General features: G+C 34.8%; 1 protein-coding gene across 6 annotated transcripts in view; it reads right to left on the reverse strand.

Annotated features, from left to right (window-relative positions):
* The window catches only part of CEP170 (centrosomal protein 170), a 102,559-nt gene that overhangs the window by 48,297 nt on the left and 39,230 nt on the right, over positions 1-15,032 (reverse strand). For all 6 annotated transcript variants that reach the window (XM_055714533.1, XM_055714530.1, XM_055714532.1 and 3 more), the window contains exons 8-9: positions 9,316-9,792; positions 6,041-6,687 (exon numbers count right to left, since the gene is read on the reverse strand). In XM_055714533.1, coding sequence (XP_055570508.1) covers positions 6,041-6,687; positions 9,316-9,792 — 1,124 coding nt within the window. The remainder of the gene's footprint in view (positions 1-6,040; positions 6,688-9,315; positions 9,793-15,032) is intronic.

Here is a 15,032-nt window from a genome sequence, read left to right on the forward strand (position 1 = left end):
AATGTAACTACCATTGTGAGCAGAAAGACAGAGAAAATTAAAATGGAAAACCTGCTGTCTATAGGAACACCAACACAGCTTTCCTTCCAAAATTACTAGTTATTCCAAATTTTTAAGGAGGAAAAAAAAATCTCTCTCGCTATTGTGTCAATAGAACAGTATTATATGTATACTCTGCAAAGTATACAATCAAGATGACAGCTTGACACTAAAAACATGGTCATTACTTTTATGGCCTTTCTATATAAACAAAGACTTTAAAAGAACATCCTTTTCCAATTCAAAATAAATTCCAAAATGATCTAAAATATGAACTTTGCATTGAAAACAAAATCATTAAATGGTCACAATAATTCTTTTTGAAGATAGCAGAAGGATGGATTGAGGTTTGATTTTGGTACTTTTTTTCAAGTTTTACTTCTGGTTAGGAATCAGTATGTTGAACTGGATATCTAAAATTACTTTGCTGATGAAAAAAAAAGTCAATTATTTACCAGGAAATTTAAATGAACGTAATGGAATAAAACAATTTTGGGACCAAAGAAAACTTTAACCAAGGCCAGTGTTACCATATGCATATGAGCTGCATTCTAGATTCCCTGGTTAGCTAGGCTGATGAGAACTGAAACATACATATATCTTCACTATGTTCCTTCCCTTCCCACACACACATAGGAGAGTTTAACTCTGCTATGGTAACTTCTACGAAGTCTTTCCATTCAGAGATACCCTGAAATGAAATTGGCTGAAGAAGAAAAACAACAACAAACCCTGCACAAAACAAACGAAAAAAAGACACCCTTACAAAAAACCCCAAAAACCACCCTCAAGAGCTTGCAAAAAACTCACTGAGTTGCTTTTTATTTATTGCAATAACCGCAAAGTATTTCATATTCCAAACACATCCCACATTATTTGCATATTCATTTATTAAAATTTATAACTGATAGTATTCTGCTTTATTGAAAAAAGGAAACTCATTAGACTGATAATTTGCAGTCTTCCTATATCAACAAAAAGGAAGATGAACTGCAGAAACATCATTTTGAATTCTTCCATCCACTGACAGACTTACCTTCTCTGTGGCCTAGGAAGATTTTTTTAACCCAATACAACTGCTGAGAACAACTTCCTTCTATTAGAACAAATTTGACTTATTTAAAAAATGTGAAACAGTAAATTTAAACTCAGTGCAAAATAGAGAGCAATTGCTAAGCGTTAAGAAAGTGCTGAAGATATCTAAAGGGCAGACTGGCTGGATGTAAAACAAATCCTATGGCTATGCCCCATTTACTCATGTATTTTATGTGTTAGAAAACATGTTGTAAATCAAATCAAGATCCTGAATTTGGTTTATTTTGTAGTTAGCCGTAACAACAGGAGTAGTATTCTGCTATAAAGACTTGTGGCTTTCTGAAGCTATTGGAACAGAGAATATTATATGCCTGGTATGTTCAAGGTGGTCTTTGTAGTTATCTAAGAGCAGCTTTCCTTATTTACAGATTGATGAAATTGCGCTCAACGGTAATTTTAAGAAGAGCTCTAAGAGTACAAAGAGCCAGCATCTATTATTCAATCATAACTTTCTTTCATGTTATTCATGTATTTATTTACTAAAGCTGTTTTTGCCTACTGAACAGTTCATACTTCTCTATGAATTTTAAGTGACGTTTGAACACCTGGATGCAAAAATATCCTTGGGCTAATGAAAGTACTTTTAAGAAGCAAGGTTTAATGCTATTTTTCATGTGTTCTCTATTTGTAGAGAACATTAAGACACAATCACGCATCTATAATATAGAGAACAAGTGAAAAAAACATGTGAGTTTGCAAAGAACAGCACCAATCTTGCTTTGAATTTGTATTTTATGAATTAAAGGTGAAAGAGGACCATATGGAAACCCATGATAGAATAAAAATTCAAATAAACTGGGACCAGAAGAGGGAAATGTACAACTCATTTCCATATCAGTAATACTGGCAGTATTCACTCAGTCTCTATGTAAAAAACCTAACAGGATTATGAAAGAAATAGTAATAATGTCAAGTTACCCACAAATAAAATGAGTCAGAAGTCCTAGAATAGGTGTGTCAGAGGAAATGTCAATAAAACCAGATGGAGCCTGTGTGCATGGGTTTGTGTTACTTGTGAAAAGCACAGCTGGATCCTACGTGAACAGAGGATCACCGCGGAGACAGCATCCTCACCATGGACCGATGAAGGAGAGAACGGCAGTTACAGTGGGTACATATGGGGACGGCAACTGTTGCCAAATTATAACCACTATCTCTACAATGGGAACTCTGATTAATCTTTCCGTCAGAAATATCACAAAATTAAATTCTCTTACGCAAAAACAAACAGACCCCCCACCTAAACCATACCCATTTTCCTTCTATGATAGTTTCATGTTTCGGTATTTGTCCTGGACACATATATACGTCTATATGTATCACATTTTAAAATAGAAACAACTATGAAATCTTATGATGACTGCTTCACTGTCTCTGCCTAATAACATAGCTTAAGATTTCTCCTAACTTCTACAAAATTTTATTTTATTTTATTGTATTAACTTATTATTTAACTTTTAAACTTTTTTTTTTTAGTTATTCTCCAATGTTTGTTTTGTTCTAAGAGACATGACACACCAACTCTAAACATAACTAATCTGTTCAAAGCTGGCCACAAGGCTGTGATATTTACTTCCTCTGAGAATATCTTTTAAGATTTACAAATAAAATTCAAGTAACAGCACAAAAGAAATAATTATTAGTATTCCTGAAAAACTAAGTAATTACATCAGTTCCTATCATGGCTGATCTCAGCACAGAGGATTTTAAAATACAAAAAAAAAAGTCCAAATGATTAGCTGACATATAATGTGAAACCAGAAGAATCTTTGGAGGACTCCAAGCGTGTACAGGTCTTGGATCTTTGTTTTTATGTTTACAAAACATAACTATATGCTTACTGTTTTTACGATGTACTTTATTTTTTCACTCTAAAATAAAATCTTTTTTTTTCCATCTTGCAAATTTGAAATCAATTTAACAAATGTCTCTTTTCCTACTCAGTTCAGTCTCTGTGGGCATTTATATAAATTGCTTTTACTCCAATGACCTTGCCTGTCAGCTCTTGATATTTTGTCTGATTTTTCATTTCATTGGCTCAGCAAATTATCAAGTTGGAAGTTGTGTAAGACACAAGCTTCAATGTTTTTTCATTTCACATAAGCATCTATTTTCCTTGAGTAAAAGTCTGTATTAATCAAAAAGGCTACTTGTGAAGGAAACAAAATAAATCAACATTAGGGTCTTCCCTCCCCCCCCCCCCCCCCCCCTTTTTTTTTTTTAATATATAATTTCCATCCCCATTTTTCTGAGAATTATAACTTTGATTTCCTGCATGCCTCTCTTGGATACTTAACTTAATGAAGCATTATTAATTATGCCCTAATATCCAACAAGTTAATGCCACTCTTGCATTTGTGGTTTGCTCTTCTGTTCCTTTCCCGAGAAAATGGTAGACTCCGCCTACTGGAGTAAGGCTAAGGCTAAAGTTTGCTACCTGACTGTGTCATGCTTAAAGTAATCTTTGGCTATTTTTGTTTTTCTCACCCTTTCCTCCAGTAAAAGGGAAAATATACCCAAACAGAAGGATTTTATACCATAGGAAATTCTATGGTATAAAACAGATCCTAGCACCATTCTTACCTGAATCGTTACTGACAAGACTGCATTATTGGTGCAAACATTTCAGGAAGTTATCCTTGCTATTTGTAGTACATTTTCATCCTAAACCTAGCAAATGCAGCCCTAGAATTTCAGTTAATCTTTTGACCTAACAGACACTCTTAAATGAAACTTGAGCAGGCATCATAACTGCTCAGAAAAGAAGACTGACTTGCCAACAAATAAAGAGAGGTTATACCGGAATTATTGATAAAATGCATACCAATAATTCCCTTAAACCCTCAGTAAAGCAGCACAGCAGTCAACAGGCTAACAAAAGTCCTTGTCTTATTCCTCACTTACCCACCTTTAGCAAAGTAACTGACTCCACAGCATTAGCAATTTAAAATAGGAGGGAAGCAAAGCTGCGCTCAGCTGGAGGAAATTTTGGCTTCCACTTGGTTTTGATTTTCTTCACTGGCTGTTTTTCTGCACTTCATAAAAATAGTATCATACTTCTTTCATATTACCAAATCAAGTAAGAACTGTGCAGCAGGACTCTTTGAACTGGGTGTGAAATATACTGTTCATACTTCAGTACAGATACTAAAGTGAAAAGATACAGGAAAATCTCAAAGAAAAAAATATCTGCTTTACTTCCTAGTAAATCTTTAATTTCTAGTGGTGATACCTTTTTAGGTTAGCAGTAAGGGGTATTCATGGTATCCAAAAGTTTTTAATACAACATTAAGAATATTAACCAATACTTTAGTAATTTCCCTAATACCTACATTAACCTTCTGTTTCTGAACCTCAGAGATTTGTTTAAAATAAAACACTGACTGTGCATATCCTGAATGGATATTAAAGACCACAAATAATCTTAAATCTTATTAAACATTAGGTAGTATTACCATTCTTATAAAGTACATCAACAGTCTAGTTCCAAATATTATTTTTTTTCTGGGTTCAAAAAAAATCCTGTTGCACAACTATACCAAGCAAACAGGACTTACACGCTTTCTGATGCAGTTTATTTGAAGATTAATAAGAATTAAATGTAAATATTTGTAGCCACTAAGTCAAAGCAGTAACATTCTTTAACGTTCACTTGCTTCATTTGGAATGCTGTTAGTTCCCAGAAGTTCTTTGAATAATTGCTCAAAGTCATCAAAACTCTTCTTTACAGAATCCATAAGGGGCGAATCCATTATCTTTATGATTTATTGCAGTCAACTCTCTTCATTTTAATCTCCCCACACCACTGTTCCATAAACACCTTTTATAAAATAAAAATATCTGTAATAAAATTTCCTATTCCCCCACTACGTCAGCATTTTTCAACAAAATCAAACCAGTGAAGCTAGCTTGTCTTTCAAAAAATATTTTCCCATGTTTAGCCAAAATTAATTCTAAATATATGTATTTCTTCAGGTAGGTCTGAAAAAGTTTTATACATATAAAATCAATCCTTAGACAATTCTATAAGAAGTGAGAGAATCTTCTTTGAAATTGGACAAAAAATTACCTAGAATTGGATGCCAGCAATCTACCACAATGGACTTTTAAAACACCACAATTGCAGGGAAAAAAAAATCCCCTTCAAGAGTCAGTTAAGCCAAATGATTAAACGGAGCTTCTCCTACCCGTATCTTCCTGTCGAACCCAAAGAAAAGAGTTATTTGCAGTTATGTAACTGCAAATACGGTTTGTATTGTTATTCATATTTTATTGGTATTGTTACCAAAAAGCTAATGTTACTTGGCCATTATAAGATTCCTAAATCTAATGAAGCCTATATCTATATTCAAACTAGGAGAATGATGTTGCTATCACATAAACAGTTTTGGAAAATGAACGCATTTTTATACTTACTCTTTATAATGGACGTTGAAACTTAAGTTACTGTTATAGAATACAGCTTATTTGTAAGTATAGAAAACATTTACAATACTCTTCTGTATGATAATTTGGATGGAACCAATTTACATACTGAAAACTAGACAAGCCATAGGATTTTAAGAACAGGTTAGTATATCCACAGGGACATAAAAATTCAAATCTAACGACTCTCATAAAAATACCAGTCAACTGAATTCTCTTGCCTAGTATCCTTACAGTACTTTAATCTTTTGAAAACATTAGAACCACCAAACTAAAAGAACGGCAGTATCAAGCAGGAATAATTTTTAGCCAGATGCCTGCTGCTGCTTTTATGACATTCCACATTCCATCATTACAGACTAGCACAAAATCTTGTATGATTGCAGCAGCTTTAATAAGTAGAGCTGAAGTGTTGAAGGCAACACTGCTGCCTGCACATCATACACCACTTCAGCACCAGTATGCATTTTAGGTTTCTCACCTTGTCAATCATTTTACGGGCTTCCATTTCTTCAGAATTGGGATTTTCCAACTCGATAGTGTAAGTACCTTTGTCACTCTGGTCATCTTCATTGTCCTTTTCAGTAGCAGCAGAAATATGTTGGCTTTTCAACTTTTTGTCCATCTCCTGGTTCTGACTAGGTCTATGGCCGAGGCTTCCCGAACTCTTTAACAATGCAGCTTGTAAAACAGGTAATGCAGCAGAAGGTTCTTCTGATTTTTGTTTTAGAAGTTTTGCATGAACACCATGTACTGCTCTGTGATGAGATGAGCTAGTTTGCACAGATGAAGGGACTGCTTTCTCTCCTGACATAGGTTTCATTCTTTCAGCTCGTGCATGAGGTGTTGGAGATGGAGACTCTGGGCACAGGGCTCCTGCATTTTGAGAAAAAGAGTAAGAACGTCTCTTTCGAGGATGGTCTTCATCAAAGAACTCAATCATAAAGGCAGTCTGACTCAAGCTGGCTTGCTCTTGCTGCTTTTCTGTGGAATGGACTTTCTGGTGTGACTTTTTCAGCTCTGCGTGATGATGCCTTAAGTGTTCTTCAAGTGCTGCCCTCTTAATGTAATGCCGGTGTGCACCAGCATTTTCTGAATCACTTTGTGTACCATCATCATGCTTATTCCCTACAAGCAAAGCAAAAGAATATATAGCACAATGAAACAAACAAAAAAAAACCCACCCCAACCCAAAGACTGGCAAACCAAGAAAGAATTTCAAATTTGTTTTCTGATTGGACTCCAACAGCTTTCAGTACCTGGCTCTGCACGTTCTGTACAGCTCCTTGTAATGCATTCAACTCGCTACAAAATACCTTACAAGCTGATCGGTAGCAGCAGTGCAATTAAATCACCCTTTTTCACTGATATTCTCATCTGTGAATACTTATCAGTGACTTACAAAAGCTGGTATTTTATCAGCTGTACTACAGTATATTTCCAAATTACCTTAATTTTGTTACACAGCCAGTTGGTTATAAATGACTACTGAAACATTCCAGGCAGGGTTAAGCGGAAAAAAAACCACCTTAAAATAGTCCTTCCGGTAGCTGAAAAGACCCACTGAGAGCCACCGTTCATATTGTTGGATTCCTCACACATTTACAACAGTTCATCATGAGAAACGTCTACTGAAAATTGGAATCAATTCTTTATTACTCTTTCCAATAAGTACAATGACTTTTTCCATCATTCACTCCCCTCAGCTTCTGATGTATGCATGTAAACTGGTTGCTATTACTTATTCATTCCAGAAACTACTTTGAGATCTATGAATAAGGATTATGTATTTAATGAATCACATGCACACATATATATGTATATACATATGTATATGTATACATACATAATGAACCGTATATATACCTATAAATATACTTTGTAATGATACCTGAAGATGCATGGAAGGCTGGATATTCATCCACAGTAAGTCACATTTAACACAGAGCAACTTGAAGTACAATGAAAGTGTCTAGACTTTTAAGTTTGAGCTCAGCCTGGGAAGGCACAGTTTAACCTTCTTTGAACTCTTTTGGATAAAGTCTTACTCATGTATACATAGAGTGTACATTTTTTTTTTTTAATAATTCTCAAGAGAATAGCTTTTTTAACATTTTCTCACTTACACAGGATATGCAACAACTATTCAGTTAAATAGTAATCACATATTGGGAAATCTTATTTATCAGACTCATAGCACAGAATATACAGCTGAAATCCTTATTTACATTCCTGTTTTCTATTCATTTGGACAGTGCCTAAGAAAATGATGTGATGGTTCATATAATCCAAATAATAACAATAAATATCAACACCACAGTGAAAGTCATGTAACATATTTTTAGCAGTGTGACTTCAGTACAGAATATTGTAAGAAAAAGCTGAGGAAAAAAACCAAAGAGGTCTTGTTTTGTTTTTTTAAAAATCAAACTTCTAAAGCGGCTAGGTATCTTCCCTACTATGATTTGAAAAAGTACAATGAGTGAGAATATACAAAATTCAGGTATTCATTATGCCCATATGCACCCCATAGTTTACACCTCTTTCAGGTGAAAATTTACCAAACTTTGATGTCTTTCTACCAGGAAAAGGCTAAGGCCTTGTAAACAAAGTCCTTCCTATTTATCAAAGTGACACAGCTAATATTTTAAAGAATGTTCATAAATGTAATACAGCATCATGAAGACCAAAGAATCCTCAGTGATACACTCTAGAAGAAATATTATACTATTATCTTAATGGCACTACATTGATGTAATTATTTTTCCAGAATTTTACTTTTTAGCTGAATTTGGAAGAGTCAGCCTTAAAAAGCAGACTTTTGATCAGTAACACAAAGCTCGTTGTACCCAGTCCCTGCTGGTTTAAGAGCTATACATGATAATGTTGCAGAATCAAGAAAAATGAGAATTGCAGGGTTAACATGCTGTAATTAGAAACAGAAAATAAGACAGACTTGAAAAAGTTCTTCAGAAGTTTTCATTCTGAAAGTCTGAATGTCACTGGAATCTTCATCTGAACATCAAAACTATTTTCTTCTCTATTCTGCTAAGAGGCATCCAAAAGAAAGTACTTACCATGATCAACGCTTGATTTAATTTTATTCTAAGTGTCACTGTCTGCAGTAAATCAACATCTATAATCACCTACAACTCCACTCAACAGCAGCATTCTTACAAATACAATATTCTGTAAGCTTAGTATAAAAATTGAAGCTCTTGGTCTATTTCAGATTTGTGACTCAAACGTGATCCATCAAACACGATCCATTTAAGCAGAGTAACTATATGATGTATTCTTTGCCATAAATGTTTTTCTTAGAGCACATGAATATTCACAGAACATATGCTATTGGAAGAGCTGCTAAAAGCATAAATTGAGCTTCAGAGCTTTGATTCTAAAAAGCAATTCAGCTTTTTAAAGTAATGCATGGGAAAAAGTTAAATATATAAAATTTAACTAAGGTTTGGGTTTTTTCCTGTTCCCTTTCAGTATCAATGTTTCAAATACCTGATGTTTTCAGCTGTACTAGAGTATCTCCAATTAGTATACACATTGTAAGATGATTTAGGATTCGGTTTCCTGTCCTCTTTTTAAGACTTAACACTACAATAAAATTTCCCAGTGTGGATCCTTGTGCACATGTGGACTACCTGCCATTTCAACTGAACTCTGCAAGGGCTCAGGGATCCCCTCACTGGATGCTGGTGAGGAATCGTTGCTTTCAGAAATAAGCATAGCTGGAATTCACTTTACCTTTCAGTCTCTTCAAGTACACTGGAACATCACTCTTAATACTTTTGGAATCCTCCTCTGTTGGTTCCCATATCATTCTAGGAGGATTGTTCTGTGCTAGCCAATCTGCTACTTTGCTCTCTGCAGCCATCATCACCGTTTGAAGCCCAGGCAGGTCCTGGCCACTGGAGGAAGAAGGCTTTTTTGACTTGTGACGCTGTTCCGACGTGAATTTTGTCACGTGATCTTTGATCGTTACTTTTCCTGGAGTGTTGTCATCAAATTCAATGGTAAAGGAAGCATGACCTGCACCTGTTGCATGGGAGCTTTGGGTGTCTTTTGTTGGAATTTCATGAATAGTACTTTCGGCTACCTGTGAAGGCTGCTGGAATTCTTTTGTAGGGATTTCAAAATAACTTGGCTCCCTACAGAAAGGATAAAGTTCTTCACTTGCAGCTGCAGATTGCTCCTCAGCTTGCTTGGCATCTGTGCTGCATCCTATTAAGAAAAATAAAACACAGATTTCACAATACTTGGGAACTTCAGGTTCTTCAAGAAGTTTCTGCACTCCTGTAAAGGCCACTTGAGTAATTTCTGGAATAAACAGTAAGATTGTGGAGAAGATTGAGCAGCGTAGTGCTGGAAAGGTAATCCCAGAATTACATGTAAAAAGTATTACTGAAAAGACAGCACGAGCTTTGGCTGTAAGGAACGTAAAGTGGAAAAAAACTCACTTTGAATTTGTCAAAGGAAATTTGCATTCCAAATATTTTTAGATGATATAAAGGTCAGATGCGTTATTAGCATATGGAGAAAAGGTAAACCACATTAGAGAACTAGTTGAGCTGATCATTATTGCAATTCCAATTCACTGCAATAACATCAAATCAAGGTGCCCCCAAAACAAGTGCTAGTGATCTGGCTTTCATCTCCTGCAGTCGATAGCTAACATAATTTTGTTTGGTAGAACCCTTTGGAAAAACAATTCACACATTAATGCAAGATAAACATTAATTCTGGCTTGAAAAAGTTTCATACTGATAAGCACTGGAAAGTGTTTTGGAATTCAAACACTTCGTTTCCACAAAAGATAAAACCAAAGCATCAAGCTAAATCCTACTGTCATCTGCTCTTATCTTACTTGCTTCCATACTTTGTAGATGAACAGGAAAAGTAACAATAGCTGCAAGCACGCAGAACGTTACCAAACCATGCTCTAACTGGGTAAAAAAAGCACCATGTGGAAGAAGCACGAGGTAGTAATTGAAAGTCCCAGTGTATAGTCTGAACGAAGGTTAAAAGCTTCTTGTGGTTGCCAGCAAAGCTACCAACGTGCCTTTAAGAAAACAAACCTTCTGGTTGCATTTCATGAACTAGTAAGCTAGCCAAAATATCTGGTGTAGAGATCTGCTATAATCAACAGATGCTTGAGGTGTTAGCAGCAATGGCAAGTTACAGTCCAGCAAAAGAATTCTGAAGAGTTCCTACATGATTTATCATGAACCCCATTAAGATGTTGAAGAAATCATTTCAGGTTGCCAGGTAAAGGAATAAGAATGCAATTAATAGAGTTCTGGTGCTAAAAATAGCCACGCTGTATTAGCTGAGACAATATTTCTATATGAAACTACTATGCAACAAGGTGGAAACAGAAACATTTATAATGGAGTCAGGAATTTAAGGGGTGAAGGATGCAGGACAGCTTAACACGCCGATGCTGTTCTTCACAAACACATGCTTTTTGTGAAGATTTAGGAAAAAGTTAAAAACCAAAAAATAAAAAGGATGATAATTTGATACAGAGACACAGAACTAATTAACAGACAGCATAAGAGCTGGAAAAGTTAAAACCAAGAATGCTGTTAAGGAGTGATAACAAAAATAGTACACATTTTTTATTATTGCCATGCTTGGATACCAACACGATAAAATAACTGATGCAGGTAACACAGCTATTTAATTTATTTTATTTAAAAGTAGCTGTTGCAAACACAAAAGACGTTCATATACTTTTTCTACTGTGCTGTTGCATTCCAAGAATACCCTAGCTAACGCTTTTCACTGTAGTGTCAGCTAACTCACCTCTGTGGGGTAGTTTTCAGGCACTACAACAGCAACTCACCACTCCCCTCCCTGGGAAGCAGAATGCCTTTTTACTCCCCTTCCTGAAAACATTTATGCTGGCAGACAAACAAAATGGGATGAATTCATTTTACTGATGCAAAGATCATTAAAAAGGCTTTTATGTTTATAGAGAAAATGCACAGAAATAAGCAAAAGTCACACTTTGCAGCTAATAAATTTCAAGTAAAATACCATCAGTCTCCATTTGTTTCGGTCAGCTAACAAGCTGGAAGAGATCAAGCTCTAGCAGGATCCATTCTAGAGCCAGGACCCTTACAGTACGCAACACTGTCACTGGACAGGAGAGTAATCCACCAGGGAGCCAATTCATATGTATCTTTTTTTTTTTTCCTACAATCCTGTTCAGAGCTTCAAGACTACAATTCCATGCAATTACTGTAACCAAAAATTAAGCAAGATACTGTGCTCAACGCTCCTTCAAAAGACAACTGGCTAATACAGTGTGTTTTGAGAGATACTTCTACTTCTGGGCCAGGGGCAAGAGCAATCTGCTGGCCAAAAAAAATTATATTTTTTCAGCAAATATGAAATAACTGGTTCATCACCATCTTTTGGAAACTGTAAGAATGTAGCCAAACTGCATCAGATGTATGGTAGGCTTAAAATGAAGGGATCTATTAATACTGGCTTGTCAACCTTGATGGACAACTTCACAAAACAAATGTTCCCTGTGAAACTTGCCTGCACCAAATTTAACATGTGAAATCAACAGTTTATACTATAATGATATGTGCAGTATTTGATTCTAGTATTTTTGATTAAACAGATGCTAATACGGTTTGAATCTAAATTATGACAGAGTGAGTTTAATCAAAAGAAGTAAGAAACTGAACTACAATTAAATTTTAATTTTTTCTAAACTAGGAAAATTCTTAGAAATTATAAAATAAAAATATCTGCAGTACAAGTTAATTTTAATTACTTAAAAATCCTATTCTCAGTCTGAAGTACTTGCATTTTTAGAATACTTAAATACATCACAACTGATTACACAAGGAATTGAAAACAATGAAAAAACAAAAAATATAGAACCTGATCTGAACCACCCTTCAGAATTTTTCACCCAAATTCTAAATGCAAGTCCTTACAGTTTTCTAAATATTGCAAAAAGTGATCTATAAAACAGCCTTACCTTTGAAATCCTATTATAAAAGTCATCTGCCAAGATGAAGGAAATTACGTATCAGACTAAATACAGACAGCTTTAAGAGAAAATCCTCAAGCAAATACTGAAGATAGCGGTCACCATGGCTCTATAATTTTTAAACAAAAGCAGCATAGTATCTGTACAGCAAAAGAGGCAGTTGTGTGGAACTGAAAGTGTGTTTTGGGAAAATGGGGGGATGGATGGGTTGTGAACTGCAATCTCTTCAGGGACTAAAGTGATTTCTGAACTGGCAAGAGTGAAAGGAAAGGAGTAGAAAAAGAACCGGGTATCTGCAAAGAATGAGCTCTCATTCTACAAAGGTCTAGAGCTACAAAAGACAACTGTGCAACAGTTTCTACAAGGCAAGTAAGGAAGCAGTGACTGTAGATGCTACACAGGTGTAGTGAGACTATTAGCAAAATAAATGAGGCTAGGAGAGACTAAGAAACTAATATTTGGGAAATCATAGGCTTAATCAAATGGAGATTCAGGGAGATCCTTTACTAGAACAGTCTCAGAGATGACCATCAGAAAAGCAACATTCACTTTTTGACATTAGCAGAATTGATTACACCTTCTAGGGCTTTTGTTTTTTTAAACTTTATTTCTTAAGTTACAGACCAAATACTCAGAATCTTAATATCTTACTTGCCCAACTGGACAAGAAATGTCATAGGTGTTCTGTGCTATTCAATACAATACACAATCACAAGAAATTGCCTGTGTATATGAATATATTATCATCTGCAATGACTGAATGAAACCTCAGAAAATATTTTGCAGTCTTCAGATTTTTAGAAATGTTCTTTTTTTTCTGCCTTAAAAATACAATTTTAAGAACAAAACTTGTGAAAGAAAATGATCTGGAATTTCCAAGCCCTTCTTGAAAAAATGTCTGTCAACCTGGAGCAAAATATTTAGTTCGCAGAAGGTATTAGAAGCAGCCAAAATAGCGTATTTACACAATACCCCAAAATACTTTTTGTATGTTATTATTGCACAGTACCAAATATAAAGCCATGTTTAATGAAAAAAAAGCTGAAGTTAGCGGTTTTGAACGTGTAATTGAATTTTTTTTTCCTTTCTCTTTCTCTCCATATTACTAATTGTTCTTTCCCACTTACCGTTTAGGTTCTTTTTTTGCTTTACAGCTGAAGCATATTTTTCATTTGTTATTTAAAGACGAGATTGTAAAAAAATACATGTAGTGATTCACCTAGTATTAAATAAGATCATCTTTGTCTTCTAATGTTATTACAACCTGTCCTATGAAATAATACCAAAATTTTCTCTCAAAATAAATGTATAAAAATCCCTACCTCTCATAATAAAATGTTTAACTGCATGCTTTAAAGGTGTTAAAGTGGAAAAAGTGCAAAACTAATCTTACTTTAACGTATTGCTGTCACGGCTCTAAAAAGTTTTGTAATCTCCCTGTGACATACTGTGTACATTCGCTGCTACAACTTTGCAAAGCAAGCCTTACACACGCAGCACTTGCATGTATGTATTCCAGGCAGCTGACTTCTGCCTTTTCTCAGATCTCTGGTAAAGGCATTAATGATGTAAACTTTTCTAAGTACTACCATACCATGAGCAGAGAACGCAGTTTTTGCTCTTCCAGGAAATGGGAGTGTAACACATACCAATAACAGTAATTACACACCTGGTAAACTTGCCAATATCATGTAAGTTTAACAGCTGGGGCACAGATAGTCACACTGTAGTTGTATATGCAAATGTTCATTTTAATACGGACTAGTAGATTGATGGAACATTAGAGCAACGTGCATGTTCGAAAAAAAGCAGAAAGATTTTTTTTCTTTTTAAGGTTTTTGAGGCTATTCTGCTGTTTGCAAATAATTTCCATTAGTGAGTTTCTGATGTGATAGAAAGACAGTAACATCAAAATAATCTTATTAACTTGAGACTGTAAAGACTAATTGTCTATAGTTGGCTTAGCAGAAACAAATTACCCATTTCAATCTCCTCATTAAACCTTGTCCCATCTGTTATAATTCATGCCTTCTTTTCTATTCGGTGAATAATCAGTACCAAACCATTAAAGCATGAAGCAGATTCTTCATAGGATTGATTTGTTAAAATGTTATCAAGCTTTCTTGATTTGAGATACTGAACAAAAAGTTCAAGATCTTACATAGGTGAATTCACCTTTAATGTACTTACTTTTAGGCAGTTTATGTTAGGAAGCATGTTCCAAATCAGTGTTTTAGATAGTTAATACAATTTGCCCCATGAAAGAACAAATAACTGCATCAGTCTTGAACCCTTTTTTTTCAGTTTGCTTTTATTAAAAAGTGTCTAAACATGACAGTTTGTAATGTTTCAAATTTCCTTTCATTAAAGTGTTTCTTTATATTGATTTCCAATCATTGAATTAATCTCTATTATAAAACCTATGTGCCTGAATAAAACATTACTTGTT

Source organism: Falco cherrug, chromosome 6, assembly GCF_023634085.1.
Source record: "Falco cherrug isolate bFalChe1 chromosome 6, bFalChe1.pri, whole genome shotgun sequence".
In the NCBI taxonomy this organism is placed as follows: Eukaryota; Metazoa; Chordata; class Aves; order Falconiformes; family Falconidae; genus Falco; species Falco cherrug.